Genomic DNA, 22,860 nt, shown 5'->3' on the forward strand with positions numbered 1-22,860 from the left:
TGTTTTTTCATGGCAGCAAAAAAACAGTTCCAAGTGAGTGAAACGTATGTAATAAACAGTGACTTACCTTATTGAACTTGTCATGTTGAGAGGAAGTGACGTCATGAAATGTTTCGTTGCCATGTCTGGACAAGTAAGAGCCTTCCGTTCTCTTGAGCCTGCCTGGAAAAATGTCGGAAGGCAAATAGTTTAAATAATGGGACACTGCTATCATTTATATTTGACAACACGAGGTCAGCTGAATCTCGCTTGTGGTGAGTGATAACCTGAAGCAAAAAAAAAACACGGAACATGTTTGCACGCGAACCGGTTGATGAGATCGGACTCGACTTGGCAACACGACTGGAAGCAAGAAAAGTTAGAAAACATTCCATCTGTCAAAGAAATTTTGAAGGACGAGGTTGGAAGATGTTCCAAGTTTAGGAATCTGTAACAACGAATTTTTTATTTTATTTTTTTGGTGACGAAACACGACGCTCCATAAGTCGCTGTAAGTGTCCTTAGCCGTTAGCTAACTCCTTTATTTGTGTTTTTCTGACATCGTTTTCAACCAATATTTCCTGCTCGTGCTCATTCTCGTTTTCATCATGTGAGTTCGCACTTGTGTGTGTGTTGTTTTAGGGGCGAGAGGATGGCTGTTTTGTCGGCTTTTTTGCGAGCTCTGCGTCTGGACGCGTTCTTCGCTTCGGCTCGTCAGTATCCGCTCTTCTGCTGCCTCCTCGCCGCCATGTTGGCCGCCACAATCCTGCTCCACAGGTCAGCGTCCTTACGTCATATGACGTCAGCGTATACCAACAGAAGTCACTTGTTAAGTGTGCGGGGATAAATAAAGGTTTCAAAAATTGGGGTATCTGGACAGCCGTTGTGTGTGGAAAGATGTGATCGGGCTACCAGATTGTACCGGGGTCGCCTGAAGATGACGTCAGGCTACAGGATTGTCCGGAAATTTTCCGTTTACAATTGTTCAAAATAACAAAATTTATGGACTAAAATTGCCAATACGTAAATAAACCTAAAAATATAAAAGCACGATACTTTAAGAGTGAAAAAAAGATAAAAATAGATTGAAGCCCCTAAGCGCGAGCCGGTGACGTTAGTACAACAGCGCTCCCGAAGTTCGCTTCGGGTTGGTTTCTTTTTTAGCTGTTCACAAATCACTATAACAAAAAACAGTCTTAATGACAATAGGAACACTTTAACAATCTAAACTAACAATATGTCACATCTGAGACAATTACTTTGTGTATTTATCATTAGTTCAATCTATTTTTATTCAATATATTTTGCGTTTATATTCTTAGGTTTATTTAAGTTTTTAAAATTTCAGTCCATACATTTTATTTAAATGGCATCTTTAAAGGGGCTGTTTGCCAGATTCACTCAGGAAAATGCACTTTTTAAATACAGGATGTATCAACTTTTAACTTTCTCTCAGTCTACACATCTGTGTTTATGTTCATCTTTGGTGGTAATTTCGTCCTAAACCCAAACGGCGTATTGTTTTGCTTTTGCCCGTGACTAGCATACAAACCCGGCGGACTGACATTTCATCACATTTTGAAATCAAAAATAATGCTCACAAATCAAATGACAACCATCCACAGTCGGAGAGCTTCCTTTCACCGAGTAAGACCGCCATTTTGACTTGTGACTTGAGCTCGGAATTGTTTTTTACTTGGGCTCACCTTTCATACAATCGCCATAGTATCTAATATCTGATAGCTAATTCAGTTAGCTAACGACTGCAAGGATGTTCAGTCGATTAACTATACAGTCGAATTTTAAAAATGTGAAGAAAAAATTGTTCCCATGCTGCTTGCAGGTACCTCCACATCCTGATTGGCTTGTGGTCCTTCCTGGCGGGAGTGGTCACCTTCTACTGGGCTCTGGAACCCGACTCGCTGCTCCCAAACGTCCTGTTCGCTAGCGTCGTGCCACGCAAGGTGAGGCGCATTCCCTTTTGACGAAGTAGATGCTCATAATAATAACAACGATGAGGATGACGCGTTTTTGTTATGACAGCGTCAGGAACGGGAATTGTTTCCTTCCGGTCGCAGCTGTGCCGTGTGCGGGAAGGTGAAATGCAAGCGGCATCGGTATGTTTGCGTTGACTGATGCCAGCGCCACCTAGTGGACATCCGTCACATCGCCAAGTGGCACTGCGTTTGTTGTTTGGTGCTTGTTCAGCCCGACGTTGCTGTTGGAGAACTACCAGCCGTGGTTGGGCCTCAAGATTCACTCCAAGGTGGACGCATCCATCGCTGAGGTGAAAACTTTGCCGGCAAATGTCACCTTCGTCAACACTTGTACGTATCCGTCATAGCCGTTTCTTCTCCGCTTTGTGCTTGGAAAGATGTTCGAGCTGGTTCTGGAGAATTTTGTTTATCCGTGGTACCGGTGAGTCCGTCAACATTTCTTCTCCTCCTCCTCCTCCTCCTCGCAAACGTCGAACCTCCCTTTGTGGCCCAACAGGGACATCACGGACGACGAGGCGTGCGTGGACGAGCTCCGTTTGAGCTTCCGCTTCATGGCGTCCGTGTTGGTCCGCAGAGCTCAGAAGGTTGGCCAACGTCGCCTTTTTCCGCTCGGCCTAATGGAGCATGTCAGTATTGAGACGTAGCTTGCGTTCGTCCTCCCAGGTGGACGTGCCCGCCGTCTTCGCCGACCGAGTGATGAAGGCGGCCGTCAAGCACGTGGAGGTTCTGGCGAGAGCCGGCGCTCGAGGTGAGACGGCGGGAATCTTTGACTGTCTCGCAATGTGATTCTGATTTTTGGGTCAGTGGTTCGATTCGGAATCGATTTTGATTTCAAATGATTTCTGCTTAATCGTCATGATCTACTCCAGCCTGACTCGCTAATGCTAATTAGCGCGCTACTCGCGGCACTTTTTATCCCTCAAAAGAACGGCTATTCATACAAAAACGCTTCAGGAATGTATACAGAGAAACATCTTAACATGACTCATCCGTAGTGTTCATTAATCCACCATTTTAAAATTTTGTCTGTTTTAGACCAGGTTCAATCATGCTTATTTTTTTTTACCGTAGTTAGCTTCATCCCGTTTTTTATTTAGTCCATTTTTAGTCAACTACAAATCTATCATTTTAGTCTTTGAGTCCAAGAAAACGTAATTTTATTTATTTTATTTTTAGTCTCGTTTTAGTCAGGACAATGTATTTTTAATTTTTTTTGCCAGCAGATTATGTTGAACATTTTGGATCTAAAACTATTTCACATCAAAATTTGTCTCATCTTTTTGATGAAAACAGTGACCAATTAGCACACACAAGATTTTACAAAATCATATTTTCGTCTCGTTTTTGTTCAGGCTTTATAAAACGTCCATAGATTTTAGTCCAGTTTTTCTATGAAATGAAGTACATCTTTAGTCGACGAAAATGCAGGCTGATTTAGTCCTAGTTATTTTAGTTTATTAATGAGGGTTTTAGTCTATTCTAGTCCGGTGAAAAATGTGTGTTGACAAAATTATTTTTTGTTTTATTTTTTGTTGATGAAATTAACACTGCTCACCGGCATATGCTCTTCTTACGCTGCAAAAAAAAATCAACATTTATCGGCATAACTTGATCGTGACTTTTTTTCCTTCTACTCTCAAATGTGGCTCCAACATAACTGTGTATCAGAACGCATGGAACCACACTGCCCCCAAGTGGCCAAATCGGGTACAACATGCTGCAACGTTCCCAGAACACAAACAAGGGCAAGATAGTATCAAATAATTGAAATCAAATTGATTTTAGGACATTTAAAATTGATTCTGAATTGTACTAAATGAGAATCGATTATTTTATTTTCTTCTTACTTTTCAGTCGGTCAAGGTGAGACGCTGCAGCAGGCGGCGCTGGAGGAGTACGGCGGCGACCTCCACGTGGCGGCGCGCAGCCGGCAGGAGGAGCTTCGTTACCTCCGGAAGCTGACCGAGATGCTCTTCCCTTACTTGATGACGCCAAAAGCCACCGAGTGCAGGTACCAACGACTTGTCGTCTTCCCTCAACACCTGCTCTGATCAAGCCATTGTGGGCGTGTCCCGCATCATCAGGTCGCTGGCGCTGCTGCTGCGCGAGGTCATGTCGGGTTCCGTCATGCTGCCCACCATGGACTTCGTGGCCGACCCGGTGAGTCCGTCCGACTCAAGCTGCGGTTAGCTTCCCTTTCTTCTGACCTGCTTTTCATCCATTTTTTTCCAGGACACGGTCAACTTGATGGTGCTCAAATTTGTCGACGACACGCCGGTGAGTTCACATAAGATCATGAAAAGCCCGTTTTCAACATTCAAAAATGGAAAAATATCCCAAAAAGCACTTGGGTTGTCATTATTATTCCAAAAATGGAACCTGACACTCGCTTTCAAGTGTTCATTACTTAACCAGTAGAGGGCAGTCAAGCTCTAACTGTTCCCAGAAGACAAGAACAGGAAGTTATTAAACTGGGACATGCAGCAATGTCTTCTCCTCCCTTGTGGATTATTTTCATATTTCTGTAATTCCTTATTATTGACACTTTTGTAATTCTATTATTGATGGATCCTTTCACTTTGGTGATGTTAAATCATATTTGTATTGATGGATCCATACACAATATTCTGTTGTTGTTTTCATACATACAAAGCATAACTTTACTGTTGTCACGTTTGTTTGTAAATTGTAGTAAACGTGACTAACTATCGAGGTGCCCTCGAGCAAGACGTAGCTCACCTCATCGATGGGAGGTGTCGCTCCCTTTCACACGTCTTGATTCTTGCGTTTGCTCGCAGCCCGAAGCCGCCAGCGAGCCGCCGTCCGCTCGCGTACCTTTCCTGCACAAATACGCAGACCGCAGCACCAACAAGCCCTCGGTCAGTACTTGTCATATTTCGTGTAGTCGCGCGTAGCTCAACGTTACCCACAATGCAACTGCGCGCGTGCCGTCCCGGCAGGTCCTCAAGTTGGAGTTGAAGGAGATCCGAGAGCAGCAGGACCTCCTGTTCCGCTTCATGAACTTCCTCAAGCAGGAGGGCGCCGTGCACGTCCTTCAGTTCTGCCTGGCCGTGGGTAAGTTTCACCGGCGGCGTGGCGGCGTCGACCTCGCCGCCAACGTCGATTGACGCCGGCGTTCCTCCAGAGGAGCTCAACGACAAGATCCTGAGTCCGGAGCTGCGCGACGGCGAGCTGCGGCGTCTGCACGGCGAGGTGGTGCACATCTACCGGACGTACTGCGTGGACGAGAGCGTGGACAAGATCAGTTTGGACCGCGCCACGGTGGACGACATCAGGAACGGTAACGTTAGCGCGCGCGGGGTCGGTTGTGCCGGGGTCACGTGACGGGACGCGTTGTGTTGTCGCCCAGTGGCCGCCGGTCCGTACGCCGCCGTGGTCAAGCTGCAGACCATGCGTTGCCTCTTTGAGGCGTACGAGCACGTCCTGTTGCTCCTGGAGACGGTCTTCACGCCCATGTTCTGCCACAGCGACGAGGTAAAGGCCCGGCCATCGCCGCAAACCGCGCGTGCCGACTGGAAGGTGACTTGTGTCGTATGATCAGTACTTCAGATACCTGCTGAAAGGGGCGGAGTCGCCGGCCAGGAGCTCAAGAGTTAGCAGGTTTGTTAATAGATCTCAAACTCAACTAGTGCTGTGTCTATCCAAAATTTGAAAGTCGACTTTATTTTGTTTTGCAGCCTGAAGCTTAACTAATTTGCTCCCAAAAATGTATAAATACGTTGTATTTTTAATGTTTTAAGTGTCCCAAAGACGTATTTTTATAGTAGAAGTCTACAGAAATCTTTGATGCAGCCTCTCAACTGCAAAGAACGGTTGAAATAAAATACAGAAACGACAAGTATAAGAGATCGAACAGGGCCATGTTGCAACAAGTTTTTTTCCCCCACTGTTTTCACCAGTAATGTGAATAATGATGAAACGGAGCTATATTCTAATGCTAATTGCTGCAAAACAGAAAAAGTTAGAAATATACTTTTTCCTTCCAGACGAAAGAAGAGACTCTAATCTTCCTTTTAGTAGGTTCCACGTTTTTATAGCAATAGAACACAATATTCTGTGGGCTTTGCAAAATCAATCCAAAAGCAGTAAAACAGCCAGCAATTGCTTCAGTCAAAATGGCTGCCAGTCAATCAGTTTTGAACAACACGACTCAATCCCATTTTTGACGGTTCGCTCAGGAACACCTCCAAGCGCGGCGAGTCGTTTGGGATCGGCAGGATTGGCAGTAAAATCAAAGGCGTGTTCAGGAGCAACGCCATGGAGGGCGCCATCTTGCCGCCCAGCGCCATGACCGACACTGACGACGACGTGGTGAGCAATTTGGGAGTAAATCGTTTTTTGATTTTTTAGAGCTGAGGTGGTTAAAAAGCCCTTTGGGGTGTGTACTGTAATATCCACCAACAATTTATACAAAAGAATATGGAAGGAAATTTGTCAAATGCAATTAAGCCGAACGACACGACCACATAATTACAAATTTGTGTTGTTAGCATTTGAACATTTTGTGAGGCGAGAACTCATCTGACACATAAACACTGTCAGCCGCGTTTTCGATAACGACACAAACGATGAACTTAACATGTCTGAGATTGTCAATAAAACATGAACATAAAGTTAGGAAATCGACTCCATTCCAGGTGGAGGAGGCCACGATGGTGCTGGAGGACGACGAGTCGCCGGCCGCGCCCGCCTCGGCAGCGGGCAGCCTGCGGAAGCTGTCGGCCTGGACCGTCGCCATCCCGTACGTGGACTTGTACGAGGACGACGCCAAGCGGGAGAAGGTTCCCGTCTTCTGCATCGACGTGGAGCGCAACGACAGGAAGGAGGGTGAGCCGGTTTCCCGTCGTCCCACGTTTCCGTTCCCGCACACCGCTTCAATCGGCGACTCTCGGCAGTCGGACACGATCCCGAACGTTGGTGCGTGTACCGAAGATATTTGGAGTTCTACGTTTTGGAGTCCAAGCTGACGGAGTTTCACGGTAACGCCTCGTTGCGGTTCGGGTTGGACTCGGTTCTGCCGGCAAAACTTTTGAAAGACGGTGTTGCGCGCAGGCGCGTTTGCTGACACGCAGCTGCCCCCCAAACGCATCCTGGGACCCAAGAACCACGAATTCCTCACCTCCAAGAGGGAAGACTTCGAGGACTACTTACAGGTAAGACCCTCGCGTAGGACGGGCGGAAGCGCACGATTGGCGACAACGCCGTTTGTGTTTGTGCGCAGAAACTCCTGCGCTATCCGGAGCTGAGCAACAGTCAGCTGCTGGCCGACTTCCTGTCTCCTCACAGCGTGGGCTCTCAGTTTGCGGACAGGATGCTTCCCGACGTCAACTTGGGTACTTCCGGCAAGGGAATCCATCCCCGCCCCATTATTGACTGGAACATTTCAACCCAATGTTTGTCCGCCTTGCAGGCAAGATTTTCAAGTCCGTTCCGGGGAAGTTGATGAAGGAGGTGAGTGTCGTTTTTCCCAAACCTGCTGTTCCTTCCCTCTTGTGGCCAAAAGGGGGCACTGCATGCCACATCACTTGTTTTGTTTTCCTTCCAGAAAGGTCAGAACCTGGAGCCGTTCATCCAGTCCTTCTTCAACTCGTGCGAGTCTCCCAAAGCCAAACCCAGTCGGCCCGAGCTGACCATCCTCAGCCCCAGCGCGGACGCCAACAGGCGGGTACGAGCGCTCGCGCCATTTTCATGTCGCTCGTCGCGCCAGAAGACGATGATGACGTCGTCATCGTCTTCTGGCGTGCAGCTCCTCAACAAGATCTTCATCCGTCAAGCCGAGGCGGCGGCGGAGAGGCCGGAGCGCCGCCGCGACGGCTCGCTGGAGGTCGGCGTGGACGGCATGTACGACTACCTGCTGCACATCGGTACGCGGACGCGCACGCTCTCGTCAACAAGCGTTATTAAAGCTCCTCACTCGACCACAAACACTTGGGTCAAAAATCGGGTCAACGAAGGACTGACCCAAAAAGTTGGATCAACTTCAGTTCATAACTAACAAAGTAAACCAATTTGGGGGCTTGTTTTGCTTGGCCTAACTTTTGAGGTTAATTGAATTAGAAAAAAAACAACAACAACAACTGCCCGACAGTTATTTAACCCCCAAAAAGTTAAATAAATAAATAAATCCCAAAAGTTGGGTCAAAATGAATTAATAACTAACAACAAAGCAAACCAATTTTGGGAGTTGTGTTGCTCAACCTAACTTTATGGATTAATTGAATAACCCAATTGAATTGGGAAAAAACAAAAAAACTGACCAGTTATTTCACTCAGAAAGTTAAATAAATAAATAACTAAATGAAATAATTCAAAAATTTGGGTCAAATTAAAGTCATAACCCACCCTGGGTTGCTCTACCCAGTCTTGGGGGTTGTTTTGTTTGTTATAACGTTTTGGTTAATTGAATAACCCAATTGAACTGGTCACAAATGGACTGACAAAACTTGTTTTTTTAAGTCAAAAAGTTGAGAGAAATGAAATGAATAACCCACAAGGTGACCCATTTTTGGGTTATTCATTTGAGTCAACTTTGGGGCTAAGTTGAAAAACCCAAGTAGTTGGGTCCGTCCCTTTTTTGACCCAACTGTTTTAAAGAGTGGTTCAGCGCACCAAAAGATGGTGACAAAGCAATAGCGATTTTTTTTTTTTTTTTTTTCTCCCACCGCCGTCTTTGGCTAAAGGTCGCCTGGTGTTCGGTATGCCGCGCTGGCTGGATCACTTCCTGTCGGCCGCCAGGATCTTCCTGAAGAACACCTTCGAGGCCTACATGGAGCAGCACATGCGCGGCAAGATGGACGCCATCCTGCAAGAGCACCGCCTCGTCTCGCTCATCACGCAACTACGAGGTCGCAAAACGCACGACAGACACACGTTGACTGGACGAACATTTCCGCTGGTGTTCATTTTATCAGACATTTTGAAATGGAGTCTTACTTTTAGTCCACTTTCAATCACGTTTGTTAGTTTTTAATCATAGTTAATCTCATCCTGTTTTTATTTACTCCATTTTTAGCCGACTATAAATCCAACATTTTAGTGTTTTAGTCCAAAAAAAAACAACTTTATTCGTCTAGTTTTAGTCTACTATATCAAGCATTTTAGTACAAAAAACAATTTGTTTTTTATTTTTAGTCAACTATAAATCAAGCATTTTAGTCCAAAAACATTTTTTTTTTTTTTTCGTCTAGTTTTAGTCAACTATTAATCGAGCATTTTAGTGTTTTAGTAAAAAACAAAAAAACAAAAGATTGTTTACTTTTTGTCAACTATAAATCCAGCATTTTAGTCTTTAGTTTTAGTCAACTATAAATCGAGCATTTTAGGAAATTTGTGCAATTGGGAAGGTCACGTCCAAACGTGTTCCCCAGCGCAGACGCCATCTTCTCGGAAAGCGTGGAGGAGCGCGGCGGCCTGGCCAAGAAGGCGCGAGCCAAGCAGACTTTTGAGGAGATGCTCCGATATCTGCCCGGTAAGTTGATGCCACTCACATGACATCAAGCAAAGACGGATGCCGTTTTTTTTTTTTTTTTTCCTTCCCATTTGCGTGACATGAAGACGTGGTGGGCAAGTGCATCGGCGAGGAGGCCAAACGCGAGGGCGTCCGGCGCCTCTTTGAGGGTCTTCAGCAGCCGCTCCTCAACAAGCAGGTACAAAACCACTCACAGGTGAGAACCTTTGACATACTCTTGAGCCGACTTTCATTTTTCTCTCATTTTTTTGTGTGTGTGTTGAGATGTCGTACGTGCTGCTGGATATCGCCGTGCTGGAACTCTTCCCTGAACTGCGCCAATAAGCGCAAAAACGTTTCCTCCAATGGACTAAAACGATTTAGTAACCCGATCAAGTTTTCGGAACAATTTTCCTGAGAGTTGATTGGACCAAATAGATCGTCAATCAATCATCGTAGCTGGAAGTTGGAAAATACGTTTTTCATATATTAAGAGTTTGTTTTGAATCTTGACTAGGTAGCGTTCGGGTTGTTTTTGGAAAAAATAAAAAATAAAAAAAATTGTTGAAACTCATTTTTCGTTCTAGTTTTTTTTTTTTATGCCGGGTTTGTAGCTGAAGACGAAAGGTTTGTTGACGCGGCGAGCGCGGCTACCCGCCACACGGTGACGGCAAAGAGCGGAAACTCGTGCGAGAGCGCAAAAACTTGCTGCTCCAGGTGGCGCAGGCTCTCCGTCTGCTCCCACTTCACCTCCTGGCGCCGAGACGAGTCGCTCAGCAGATCCTCCAGAATCGTCAGCAGGCGCAACGCGTTGTGGTACTCGTCCACGGGAATCCGCTCCACGCCGGCGTTCTCCTGGAAGAGAAAAATGTATAAAAAAACAATTTTATTCATTAGTTTTTTAGTCAACAAAAACTGTCAATGTTTTATCAATTTGTATCTCTCACAGCACCAAAGAAATGATCAAAATCCAAAATGTGTATTTTTGGACCCTTTGCTCCAATGAAAGGGTCTCTGTAAAGCTCAATTTTCATAAAAAGATTTTGGAAAAGATGAATAAAAAGAAACGGACATCCCAATCGTATTTTTGTAATCGTGTTTGTGTGCAATTAATTACGTGGATGGCGCGGCACAGTTGCTCAGCCAGCACGCTGACCTGGGACAGGATGTGAGCCACCAGGAAGGACTTGGCCATGCGACTCCTCCCCAACGCCGCCAAACACTCCGCCAACAGGTCGACCGTCTTGGAAGAAGACGCGGATCGTTTTCATCGGTTTGCGAGGTGACAATCGGTCATGGTTTCTCGTCAAATTGAACTCACGGGCTGCCGCCGTCCGGCGTGCAGTAACGTGGCGGTGAGCTCCCTCAGAGAGGCCTTGAGGCGAGACGTCAGGCGGGCGGTGGGCGTGGCCGGCGAGGAGGCGAACGCATGGCACGCCTTCAGGGCCAGTTGGCCCGCCCCCCCGCCAAGCGAGCGCTCGCCGAACGCGGCCGCCAACGCGTCCAGCAGCTCACACAAGACGTCCTCGGAAATGTCGCCGTCTCCCCCCGGCCCGAGCGGCGGAAGGTCGGCGGCTCGCTGGATGGCGCACAGCGAGTGGAGGATGCGCTCGTGGGGAAGCCCCGCCCTCTGCCGAGCATCCCGTTGCTGATTGGGCGAAACCTGCGGCGGGGGCGGAACGGGCTGAAAGAGTTCCGGAGTGTCCGAGTCGCTGCCCGGACCGCGCTCGTGACCTAACAAAACACACGCACGCTTTCGCTCAACTGGTGACTTATTACGGGATGCCGGCTGACATCGTCACCTGCGCTTGCTGTTGCCGTGGCGACGAGCAGGGCCCGCCGTAGCCCGAGCACTTCCAGCTGCAGCTCCTCCGCTTTGCTCCGCCACGTCTCGTCGCGCTCCCTCAGCCTCGCCGCCAAGGCCTCGACGTGCTGGCGGACGCTCGCGCCCTCCGGCTTGCTCCTAATCGCCGACATCGCCACGGCCACGCCCACTTTGGCCAAAAAGCACTCTGACACGCACACAACAGTCAAAACGTTAATACATAGTCCGGAAACAGATCCAAGTTGAGTGACTGCAACGCGACTGTATTGTTGACAAATAATATTTCTCACACTATACAAACGAAGAACATGGAAATCACATATAGAATATGTGTAATCATTGAAGGTATCCCAAACGGTAGCTGTTTCCCACAACTGTTAAAGAAAGGGTCTCTGTGATGATACTCATATTTTATCTGCTCATATTTTCCATCGCTAGTTCGCTACCATTGCTAATTTCATGATTTTTATTTTTGTGAACATCAAATGCCTCTTAATACATATATTTATGCCTCAACTAGATTTATTCTTTATGATGTATATTAGCAATTTATTTTTGCCATAACGCATGGCAACTATTACCTAACAGATGGTTTTGCTTCATTTGCTGTGTTAAATGACTAAATGTCTGCATGATAATGATTATTACTTTACATTTGTCCATATTACTTTACAGAAAAGAGGCTTTTAAAAGATTCAATGTTGACAATTTTCAATTCAACATGCATTGTAGTTTTCAAATGATTGTTATGCCGACTGTTTCACATAGCTGGAATTTGATTGTCTAATTGATTAGAAATAATGAGCGTCATTATTTATTGTCTGTGTTTAGGGAGTTTTCCAAAAGTATTTGTCTCTTGAAAATAGGATAAAGATGAAGAACGTTATGGCAGTTTGAAACGCCATCATACGGTAAATTATATGACTGGAATCATCTTTGATTTAAGGCGCCTGTCTGAATGAATCTTTGAAAAATAACACACATACCTAATTAATGAGCGTACGATGTCCAAATACCATAATGTTGCTCGTGAAGTAGTTGAACAAGGTGTGAGGTTTTTTTTTAAACAAATGTTTGAAATTACCTTCCAGACGTCTTTTGTGCTGTTCCATTCGACAAGCTAAGCTAACGGTGCTAATTGACGCTAGCTTTAGCTCACATCCATCGACGTTCACGTTGATTTTTTTTTCTCTTTTTTTGGGGGGGTGGGGGTGGGGGGGCACACAATATGACACTCTTTGTTCAAGGGATGGACTGTAAATTAATTCAACTTAATTTCCAATGACGTGTCATAAATACAAACATTTGAAGCGTTGAAAGGAACAGGTGGCGATAATAAATGGGTGAGTGACGTCACGTCGCTGACCACCAAGTCGACCGCCCTTTTTTTTTTTTTTCCCTTAGTGAAACTTTATTGAACACACAACGCGGGCGAAACTTTATTGAACACACAACGCGGGCCCTCGCGGTTGAAGCGAGAGGGCAGCCATCTTACGTTGCCACTTTTACAGCTAACTTCTGTTCTTTTATTCCCGCTGAAAACAGTCAACAGTACGTGTTTTAGGCTAGGATCCCTGTATGAAAAAAATGAGAGCCTCTCAAACAGTGAACTTGACTGTTTCCATCAACCACTTTTAAATCGTCTCCTATTAAAATCAATTGACCTGACGAGATTTGTCGGCTATAACATGGAATAGCTTCCTTCAAAGTTTCAAAATATGTCTCAGAATATCTATCTATCTATCTATCTATCTATCTATCTTAGAAATGAATGGCTAAATTTGGGGCCCAGTAAGTAGACATCTCCACCGTGGATGCACCTGTAGGCTTTTTGCTGAACTTGAGACAGCCAAATTCTCAACACCGGCAAACTGCCATCATGTGCTTGTTGTGTGCGTGTTTATCAGAGTGGTGAGGAAGTTCCAATGAAGTGCAGTACCTTTGTGGTGTTGTTGTACAAACAGGATGTGATGTTTGTGTGGTCCAGACGTCGCCACCCGCACATTACTCCGTCTTCGGCTTAAACGTGGAGAAAATTAACAGGATTATCAGCGTCGGCGTCTGGATTTTATCGCAGCACAAATACACTCACACGCACACAAACACACAACAACAAAATAGCCCAACACTGAAATAGAACTTTTTCCAAAACAAGTTGTCACTTTTGCGTGTGTGCTTACTACTACTACTACTACTACGGCTACTAATTTCGATTAACAAGCCTACTACTACTTCTGACAATAATATTACTACTACTATATTACAGTGAGTATAGTGCTCATTTGAAATATGCAGTTTATATGGATCTATTTAAAACATGGATACATTTCGTCATGACCATCACACGAAGTGGCGTGATCACACGTATGTTGCAGTGAGGTATCATGGATGAAAATGTTACGATCAACTGGGAGCATCTTGAACAAGAATGTTGCAGTGATTCTGTGGAAACGGACTTTCAATTGTACAGTATTTTGCACCAACAAGGTACTCCAAGAGCTCTGTCACCGTCTCCTCATTCACCGACTGATGAGACAGCATCAAAAGCAACTGAGCTTTCAGTATCTTGCTCAAGGACACGTCGACATGGTCACAAGGGCTGGGGGATGGAACCAAGACCCTCTGGGTTGGGAGACGACCACTCTATCAAATGAGGTATGCTGGCCCGGCAGCAGGTAGTCTTGAACAGAAACATTACGGTGATTCCAGGGAATCTTGGCCTGAAAAGTGGCAATGATTCCAAGAAATGTTGAAGAGGAACAGAAAAGTGATTGCAGGGAATCATGAGCAAAGATTTTGCGGCGGTTCTGTGGAATGTTGAACCGGATTCCGGAGCGTCTTAAACAGGACTGTTGCGGTGGTTCTGGGGTTATCCTAAACAGGAACGTTGCGGTGATTTCAGAGCATCTTGAGCGGGAATGTTGCAGTGAAGTGATCCCGGGGCATTTTCCTGGCTGGGGGTCCAGCTGGTGCAGCGGGTGAAATCCACTAACAGGATGAGGGCAGCGAGCTGCGATGGTAAAGCGGGATTATGTCTGAGCAGCAGATAAACAGATTATTCCCAAAACAGAGTCTACTTTCTTAACCCCATGGATGTCCCACAATTCCTTTGGGCGGAGCGAACAGCACTTTCCCTCCGCCGCCGGCCGATCCCACAAGTCCTCAGGAGGCTTCGGACGGCGGACGCTCATCGGCCTTCATGTGAACCTCCGCCAGCGGAGCAGAACACCTCGCTGTCCACCTATCACCTATTTCCAAATTTTCCACAATGCTCGGGCTCGGGGTCTTGGGACTGCTGCTGCTCATTACCTGGCAAGTCCAAGGTAAGTCTGATTCTTTTGTGTTTGTGGAGATTGGTGAAACTGATGAGGATGACAAAGACTCTGGAGACTTTTTGAACTGCGAAAGCTCATTAGGATTGCGTAAGTAATCCTTTATCCCGCTCAAACAAGATGCACAAACACTGGCGGGAATCTTACGTGCAAATCTCGCTCCCGCTACGTTACCGTGAAAAAGGATTTTAATGATGGACGGCTGCTCTAGTTCCTCATGATAAGAGTCTTCTGGATTTGGGTCCAATACGCAGGCATCTCCTAGTTACGTCTACATACCCACCCAGGTGTCCTGAAGGACTGTTGCTTGGTCAAAACAAAAAAGTTGTAAGACAAAGTATGTGAACCTTTTGTAAATTCAAGCATTCTGAATATATTGGTCATAAAATGTGAGCTGATCTGCTTTTAAGTCTTCAGTGTGTGGACTCTCTGGATCCTAAAGTCATTCCAGAACATCTGATTTAGGCTGAGGTCTGGCCTCCGAGTTGGCCGCTCCAAAAGTTGCTAATTATTTTTGTGAAGCCGTTCAGTGTTGGACTTGCCCTGTTGTCCTATTGCAGTCCCCACCTTCTCCACAGTTTTCACATTTTCAGTCTCGGCATTGTTCACTGCAGGCCGGGTTGCCCCGCTGGACTTGGGTCTGAAGTACGAGGTGGTCTCGCCGTCCGCTCCACCGGCAACATTCCTGAAGTCGCAGCCGTCACCCACCAGATGGCCGTCGGAGCTCGGCAGGCGCCGATCCAAGAGGTCGATTTTCCTGCACTCGGGAGTGAGGATCTGCCCTCAGGAGAGCGTCAGCGAGGTTCTGGCCAGCCATCGAGCGTACTACCAGCTCCGAGGTGCGCCTGTCCACACGTTTATCAGTTCTTCAACTTGTGAAGCCTCAATTTTTTTTTTTTCATTCTTTTCTGCGCCAGTGTGCCAGGAGGCCGTGTGGGAGGCCTACAGGATCTTCTTAGACAGGATTCCCGGGACCACCGAGTACCAGCGGTGGGTTCACGCGTGTCAGCAGGAGTCGCTCTGCATCGCCGACATTGCCAGAAACTTCAGCAACTCTGAGGAGCACCTGGACATGATCTACAGGGTGAAAACCACCAACAGCAACTGCGTCATCTTACACGCTAGAAAATCCCACGCACGTTTAAAGTTCCTGCAAATTCAAACGTCATGTATCATACAAAAGGGAGAGAACAGTTTAAACACTACACAGTTTTCCATTTTCAAGTATTTAAGTAGAAAAAAATGAATTTATTTGAGAGTATCTTTAATAGTGTTGCCTTATCAGCACAAGATTAAAAGATAACAGCTTGCTTGATGAAAATGTAATCTAAGCATAAGCAGTAGCCAGCAGTAAGTAACAGACTTGGCATGTAAATGAAAAGTTGATTGCGGTAATCCGTATTTGCCGACTTGTGCATGACAACATTGGCAAACTTGATTCACACGGTCATTGGGGTCTTTTGTGTGTTTGTGCAGAGGATGAAGCGCCCCAGAAACGAGCGTCCGCCATCACAGTAAGCGGCGAGGTCCTTTCTTAAACACATGATCCCGATTGCCCCCTTCAACCACGTGATCGGCTCGTTTTCATATCTTTATGATATAATCTGTTCATAACCAAAGTATTGTTCCGCAGAGGTTCGCTGACTCCCAGTCCAGTCCCTTCTGACACACCAGGTAGGAATGTCGTTCGAAACCTCACAGGAGAAAAATAACTTGACTCCTTCTACTACTTATTGACACGACCAACAGCTCTGGTGGCTCTGACCTGTGTTCTGCTGGTTCCAGAAGTTCTGACCACCACCGCCCTCCTCAGCCAGGCCACGTCCTCTCCAAGCTCTCCCCCTGATCAACAGTGGACAACCGCAGTGGAAGTAGAGGAGGTACGTACAGAACTATTTAGTATTTGATGTTCCCGCATTTGTGCAGAATAAAAAATGTACACCGAGCTCCGAAGACCAGAGCCAGGCTAAAATTGTCTTCTCACTCTCCTTTGCGGCAAAGGACTCTGACATTCCTAATGTTGTCCCTGAGAGTCCGGCGGAGCAGAGGGTGGAGTTCAGCATCGACCTCGTGGATCCGGGATACAGAGAACTGCTGGATGACCCAGACTCTCCCCAGTACATTGACCTGGCTCACCACTTGCAGGACCAGGTGGGTTGTGCTGTTCCATAGAACATGTAAATAAGTTCTGAAGAACTTCTAAAGACTACAGAGCTTCTGGAGAAGTTTCGATATCAAATTCTGAAGACATGTTTAAGATGGGGTCTAATTTTGTTCCTGACTTTATCCCAGATGTTTGTCTCCATGAAGTGTTTTCAAACATCTTCTTTACACCTTCAGGTTTTCTTAACATTAATAGCTTCAAGGCAAGATCTCATCTCTACACACCAATGTGCAACGGTGCCATTGAATGGCAGCCATGTTGTCCTTTGTTGTCCTCATGATGTTGATAGAAGAAGAGGTGCTTGGAGTTGATAAGAGTCACATCAGGTCCATTCACAGCAGGAAGTCACCTGATAACGTTCCAAAGACTATTATGTCACACCAGATTCCAGCTGGCCAAAGATAGACGGCAGCCATTCAAGTTCTTCCACATGTTGGCGCCTTGCCACGTGATTAGCAAATGCACCGAGGACCTTGAAGATGCTCAGCATTGGTGTGTTTCAACAAAGTGTTTCTTCCACAGATGCAGCACGTTTTTGACAAACTTCCGGGATTTAAAAGCATCCAGGTTCTGCGGATCAGGTAGGGCCCATCCACTGCTTGTGGGGTTGTGTCTGATAACATTTCAACAGCAGTTTGATAAATGTCCCATTATTTGTTCCCAATGCAAGTGAGACACAGGAAGCTGACAGGTAATTAGTTGACTTGGTTGTCTTTCTGGTTATTTGTGTATTTTTTTTTAACCAAAGTAGTTCTGCTTCCTGTTCAGTGTTGGCGGAATCACCGTCCACTACTCCCTGGTCTTTGAAACGACTTCCCCAGGAACCCGCCCTGATGCGGTGGATGACGCTGCCACTGCGACGGCTAACTCAAAACTGAGAGAGATGGTGACAACAGCTTTGCGCGAGGAGGCGTCCCTTCCAGTTGATCTGGAATCATTGAACTTCGACCCAGGTACGGTGGAGGTCAAACTGCATGTGTAAAATGTGGTACAAGTCACGTGGATAAATTTGATTGCTTGTTTGGTGGCAGAGGAGGTCCTTCCGGCGCCGACGTGGTCCTCCTCACAGGAAGTTGGCATAGAGGTGGTATTCAGTCAGACGTGAAGGAAGGCCAGGTGTAAAAAGATGGCGTCTGTTGATTGGCATGTCACTCACTTTTCAGGCCAGTGAACCCGACTCCCACAACGAATTTCAAGTGTTCCTGGATGACCCAGAGGTGGATAAACATCGCCCAGCGGTGCTCCTGCCCCCCATGGAGAAAGAGAATGCGCTGGTCACGCTACTGGATCCCACTGATGAAGATGAGGATGAGGAGGACCTGAGGTTTGAGCCAGATGCGCTGGAGCCATCTGATGAAGAAGAGTTGATTATTTCTCATAAAATTGAGACCTTTCATCATACTGAAACTGGGCAACTTGTCCGGGATTACACACCGAGCCATTCAACATTGGCTGACCTGGACTTAACGTCTGAGGACAGCCGGACGCTCACCATGCAGGTTTCACTGACCTCGTCTCCTGCTGACGAGGAACTTTTGAACTCTGCCACAGGCCAGATGTCCACTGAGCCAATGCAGGTTCTTGAAAAAAGTAATTCCCTACCTGACCTGGATGTTCCACAACTTCATTCCCCCAGTGAGGACAGTTTGGAATTGGAGGCCGAGTCAGCAACACCACGGAAAGAGTTAGCAGTCACGCCTGCTCAAGAAGTCCTTCAGGTTTTAGACCAGACGCCCGTACCAACTGAGGTTTCTAAGACGGTTGGAGAGAATGTTTACATGCCAGATGAGGAGGTGACGGGAGGAATACAAGAAGCTGCGGTGGACGCTGAACAAGCAGACTTATCCGAAGGAATGGGGGACAAGGAACTTGACAATTTAAAGCCACATGGAAGTACAGATGATGTGGTTGAGCAGGAGGAAATAGCAGAAGAACCACATGGAGGTACGGAAGTACAAAGATTTCCCATGACAGAAGCAGAACATGAGCAAGATGTCAGACCTCAAAACATGATTTCAGAGGAAACAGCTACTACTCTTGTTGAAGAACAATCAACTGTTTTTTCAGAGGAACATTTATCTGATGTTGTCGAAGCACAAAACAATGCAAAGGAAACATTACCTGGTGGTTCAGAAGAACTCTTGCCTGATGTTTCAGAGGAAATAGCGACAAATTCAGAGGAACTGGCTCCGACAGGTTTCACAACACTTAAGGAGCAAATGACTGATGTTGCGAAAGCATTTGAACAAGAGGTCGCCGGGGTTCCAACTCCAAAGGACTCATTTGTTGATTCAGAGGACGCACTTGTTGACGATCCTTCAGCGTCTCAACCACAACCAGAGACAAATGTAAGGGAGGAGAACGAAACTGACGATGAGGAAATTGCAGAAGTACAAACACCAGTAGGAGTTTCAGAACATAGTGAAGGAGTCCAAGTGGGTGTTGAACTCAACCCAGGAGATCCTGTTGAAGCTGAGGAAGAGACAGAAGACGTTCCTGAGTCAGAAGCAGAGGAAGAAATCGACACTTCAATTAAAGTAATAGAAGCAGGCGAGACGGAGGTACCAGAAGAGGCAGAGGGTGAAGTACTGGTCGACCCCACAGAACTAGAAGAGGAAACAATTGAAATTCCTCATCCAAATGCAGAGGAACCACTTTACATTCCAGAATCAGTCTTGGAGCTTGGCACCACTGAACCACAAGCTGAATCCATTAAGGTGCTTGCACCATTTGATGGGGAAAAAGATCTCTTCGGAGAAAATACTGGTGAGGACCTTCAGCCTGTCGCACCAGGCCAGGGGCCTCCGGATGAGGAGGATAATTTGCCCGTCATTCCGGGAGCAGCTGGGGAGGACGTTGGTGAAGCAGAATATCCGATCACTGACAACTTGCTTTCTGAAGAGGATTCGGATGGTGTGGACTATCCGGTGGGGCGGGACATCAACTCAGCAGAATCAGTCAAGACTGAAGATGAGCCAACAGGTGAGTATCACAACTTGATGTTTTTATTCCTGTTAAAACTTTTCTTATAAAGCTTTTCTCTCCATCATTTCAAAGCCATAAATCCTCCAGATGGGGGTGCTGCATCAGAGGAGGACGTTCTGGTGGAGGCTGAAAAAGATCCCTCCCTAGAAAGTGATGCCAGCGTGACAGTGACACCTTCAGCACCGCCTACGCCTTCTGCTTCTGGATTCTCTCCTCACGGCCCAACGGTGGACTTTGGACTCTTTGAGGTGGCGGAACCTCATCAACAAAGTGCATCGTCTGTAATCATCATTGAGGAGGACATGAAAGAAACTGAAAACCAGATGAGCACAACAGTCGCTACAGTGGACGACAACGCTGTCAGGGACCTGGCGGAGGAACTGGACCAAATGTATCCACCGGACGAAGGGAGCGGCTTTTTTGAGGAGCACACATCAGATAGTGTGACCGTCACGCCCACTGTGAGGTACCTGACCACACCCACCATGACAACAGCCAGTCACGGTCGGGAGCTGGTGGTCTTCTTCAGCCTACGTGTCACCAACTTTGACTTCTCTGAGGACCTCTTCAACAAGACGTCACCCGAGTACAGGTCCCTGGAGAACACCTTCCTTAATGTGGTAAGTCACAATTATTTTGGATAATCGAGTTAGCCGCCTCTTTTAGGGGAATTGAGTCCATGAAGACAGTTGAACATAACATCGGAGATCTTTCATAATTCTTCCAAATCTTTTTTCCCCCCACTTTTTGCTCATTATCTTTGTTCTTTGTGTGGTCCCACAACTTCCCCCCCTAACCCCCAAAAAGCTGCTACCATACTTGCAGGCCAACCTGACAGGATTCCGCAATTTGGAGATCCTGAACTTCCGCAAAGGTAGCGTAGTGGTGAACAGCAGGATGAAGTTGGCCAAGTCGGTGCCATACAACATCACAGAGGCGGTCCAGTGCGTCCTGCAGGATTTCTGCTCCACCGCTGCGGCGCACCTGCACATCAACATTGACAGCCGCTCTCTGGACGTCGAGCCAGGTGGGAACCCTTCCATTTATTCCAGGTGGATCCCGTGGTTTCATGTCAAAAGCTTTTTTCTTAGGGGAGGTGTGGCTCAGTGGGTCCCAAACCAGGCATTGTGGGTTTGATCCCATGCTATTGTGACTATGTCAAAGTATCCTTGAGCAAGATACTGAACTGAACAGTAGTCGAATGTAAAGTGCTTTGAGGGTCTTGTAAGGTGGAAAAGCGTGACAGAAATGAAAGGTCAATCGAAGGGCTTTTTTTTTTCTTTTTCTTTCACCTGTAGCGCCACTCTGACTTAATTGATTTCATTTATGTTAATTAGCACAGGCAGGAAGTACTCAAGTGATGTTACATCCACACGGACAAGCTCGAATGTTACTCACGCGATCTTGTGACTGGTCCTCGTAGCGGACCAGGCCGACCCCTGCAAGTTCCTGGGCTGCGGGAGCGGTTCTCGCTGCGTCCTGAAGCCAATGAGTTCCGCAAGGTCCGGGGAGGCGCGTTGCCAGTGCGAGCCGGGCTTCCTGTCCGTGGACGGCCTTCCGTGTCGGAGTGTCTGTGAGCTCCAGCCCAGACGATGCGGAGACGGCGCGGAGTGTCACGTGGAACCCGGACACGGCGCCGTGTGCAGGTGATTGAAAGGCGAGAAGAATGCCTATGCTAGTTTCTGTTAGCTCATCTCTGGCACTTCAAATTAGATGTTAGCATTAAGCTAGCAAATGTTTGTCATTGTAGCTTACTGCATGGGTCAAAATGACTCACTTTCAAGTTAAACAAATATTAGCTTTTCGCTATCAAACCTAGCACCAACAGAAAGAAAAAAGAAAAAAAAAAAAGTTTCATTTCAATATATTTGCAATGAAAACAGTGCACAAGATGCTTTGGAAACATTGAGCATTGACCCAGGATTTTAGAATATAGCCTGGGTCGAATTGACCCATTTCAAAGTTAAAGCAGTATTTCATGATGAAACTTAAAAATGGTTAATTGAAAATATTTGCAATGACAGCAGTTAATATTTATCGGGATGCGTTTTTATCATTTGAGACCTGGGTCAAATTGACCCGGGAACATTATTGCTGTTCCTAAGAAACCAACCTAACAGGAGGGTTAAATTCAAAAGTGATTCGATAAGTCGAGATGCTTTTTTAAAATTTGTGCAGGAGGGGTAAAACTTGTTCATTAATATGGTCAGTCTTACCCTTTCATGAATTGTATTCCCTGACATAAAATGGTTGTAAATGATTTATTCATCTCTCCAAATACTCTTTGAGGTGATCTCCCCAATGACTCAAAACGTCTCCAGTAGAGGTCAGCACAGCTGTCCCCACTTGATGGCGCACTGCTTCCCCCTCCTGAAACGTTAAGACGGTGGAGCAGAATGTTCTCAAAAGTCGTGCTCTGTGACATCACCAAACTCCTCCCACACCCACGCTTTTGCCTCAGCAAGCCAAGCCACATTGAGCTTTGTCTGAGCCAAGGCATGGGACGTGGGCCACTTGGACTAGCAGAGTCCAGACACCCCTGGGTGGTGGGACTTCTGTTCGTGGACTGGACTGGACTAGAAGTTCCCTGCAGACCCTCACAATATGTGGTTGAACTATACAAACATCCTGTTATTTTTTTTCATTGCGCAGATCCAAAGGCACCGGGCGCCTCCTAGCGGCTTAAAACTTCAGACCTCCTGAAAGTCCTGATCTCATGACAGCAGGTGAACTTTGACTTTTGTTTTCATTTCGGTTCTCTTGTCTTGAGAATTCAAGGTGGAACTTTTTGTCTCTGGCAGACTCAGAGCCTCCTGGACTCACAGATTCAGGCCGTTTCAATCAAGGTTTATCATCTCAAGAAGGACTCCCCCTAACCGACAAAGCCGGCCGGCCGCAAACCTCACGAAACGAAAAACGCTTGTCGCCGCACGATGGCGGCCGCCGTTGTACCGCCCTCTTCAAGCAAAACTCATCTCAGAGCACTAGGCGGGAAAAAGAGAAAGTTGCTGATTTTTTTGTGTTTTTGTTCAACTTTTCCATTTCACAAAACAAAATTGTCGTCTTTTTGTCTTACTGCTCACCTGGTTTGCTTTGGTCAACCCTCAAAA

General features: G+C 46.5%; 3 protein-coding genes across 9 annotated transcripts; 2 read left to right on the top strand and 1 right to left on the bottom strand.

The window, feature by feature from the left end:
• Positions 1 to 103: 103 nt before the first annotated feature.
• On the top strand, positions 104 to 10,018 carry LOC144009955 (sorting nexin-14-like). Of its 3 annotated transcripts, none has more exons than XM_077509947.1 (28): positions 104 to 490; positions 622 to 756; positions 1,823 to 1,943; positions 2,023 to 2,096; positions 2,188 to 2,266; positions 2,354 to 2,397; positions 2,473 to 2,560; positions 2,640 to 2,724; positions 3,831 to 3,987; positions 4,061 to 4,136; positions 4,209 to 4,253; positions 4,775 to 4,855; positions 4,937 to 5,051; positions 5,122 to 5,277; positions 5,347 to 5,471; positions 5,539 to 5,597; positions 6,176 to 6,308; positions 6,635 to 6,824; positions 6,893 to 6,976; positions 7,050 to 7,150; positions 7,219 to 7,330; positions 7,408 to 7,448; positions 7,543 to 7,662; positions 7,744 to 7,861; positions 8,678 to 8,842; positions 9,365 to 9,465; positions 9,552 to 9,643; positions 9,730 to 10,018. In XM_077509947.1, the coding sequence occupies exons 2-28, from the start codon at positions 632 to 634 to the stop codon at positions 9,860 to 9,862; spliced, it is 2,820 nt and encodes a 939-aa protein (XP_077366073.1). In that variant the 5' UTR covers positions 104 to 490; positions 622 to 631; the 3' UTR covers positions 9,863 to 10,018. The 3 variants fall into 3 exon arrangements, with proteins under 3 accessions (XP_077366073.1, XP_077366075.1, XP_077366074.1); XM_077509949.1 differs by having other exon boundaries at positions 9,370 to 9,465; XM_077509948.1 differs by having other exon boundaries at positions 124 to 254.
• On the bottom strand, positions 9,987 to 14,776 carry mei4 (meiosis-specific, MEI4 homolog (S. cerevisiae)). Of its 4 annotated transcripts, none has more exons than XM_077509955.1 (5): positions 13,209 to 14,776; positions 11,247 to 11,456; positions 10,766 to 11,178; positions 10,562 to 10,687; positions 9,987 to 10,299 (listed from the first exon to the last, which is right to left on the bottom strand). In XM_077509955.1, exons 2-5 carry the CDS (start codon positions 11,419 to 11,421, stop codon positions 10,042 to 10,044), a joined length of 972 nt encoding a protein of 323 aa, XP_077366081.1. In that variant the 5' UTR covers positions 11,422 to 11,456; positions 13,209 to 14,776; the 3' UTR covers positions 9,987 to 10,041. The 4 variants fall into 4 exon arrangements, with proteins under 4 accessions (XP_077366081.1, XP_077366080.1, XP_077366079.1 ...); XM_077509954.1 differs by lacking the exon at positions 13,209 to 14,776 and adding an exon at positions 12,354 to 12,636 and having other exon boundaries at positions 10,601 to 10,687; XM_077509953.1 differs by lacking the exon at positions 13,209 to 14,776 and adding an exon at positions 12,354 to 12,636.
• On the top strand, positions 14,286 to 22,827 carry impg1a (interphotoreceptor matrix proteoglycan 1a). 2 transcript variants are annotated; one of them, XM_077509940.1, is made up of 17 exons: positions 14,286 to 14,592; positions 15,216 to 15,440; positions 15,519 to 15,685; positions 16,078 to 16,115; positions 16,235 to 16,275; positions 16,390 to 16,481; positions 16,603 to 16,752; positions 17,288 to 17,346; positions 17,436 to 17,456; positions 17,534 to 17,718; positions 17,797 to 17,849; positions 17,929 to 19,747; positions 19,823 to 20,370; positions 20,558 to 20,777; positions 21,174 to 21,396; positions 22,403 to 22,476; positions 22,552 to 22,827. In XM_077509940.1, exons 1-16 carry the CDS (start codon positions 14,538 to 14,540, stop codon positions 22,434 to 22,436), a joined length of 3,930 nt encoding a protein of 1,309 aa, XP_077366066.1. In that variant the 5' UTR covers positions 14,286 to 14,537; the 3' UTR covers positions 22,437 to 22,476; positions 22,552 to 22,827. The 2 variants fall into 2 exon arrangements, with proteins under 2 accessions (XP_077366066.1, XP_077366065.1); XM_077509939.1 differs by having other exon boundaries at positions 14,287 to 14,592; positions 16,387 to 16,481.
• Positions 22,828 to 22,860: the final 33 nt, after the last annotated feature.

Source organism: Festucalex cinctus, chromosome 21, assembly GCF_051991245.1.
Source record: "Festucalex cinctus isolate MCC-2025b chromosome 21, RoL_Fcin_1.0, whole genome shotgun sequence".
NCBI lineage: Eukaryota > Metazoa > Chordata > Actinopteri > Syngnathiformes > Syngnathidae > Festucalex > Festucalex cinctus.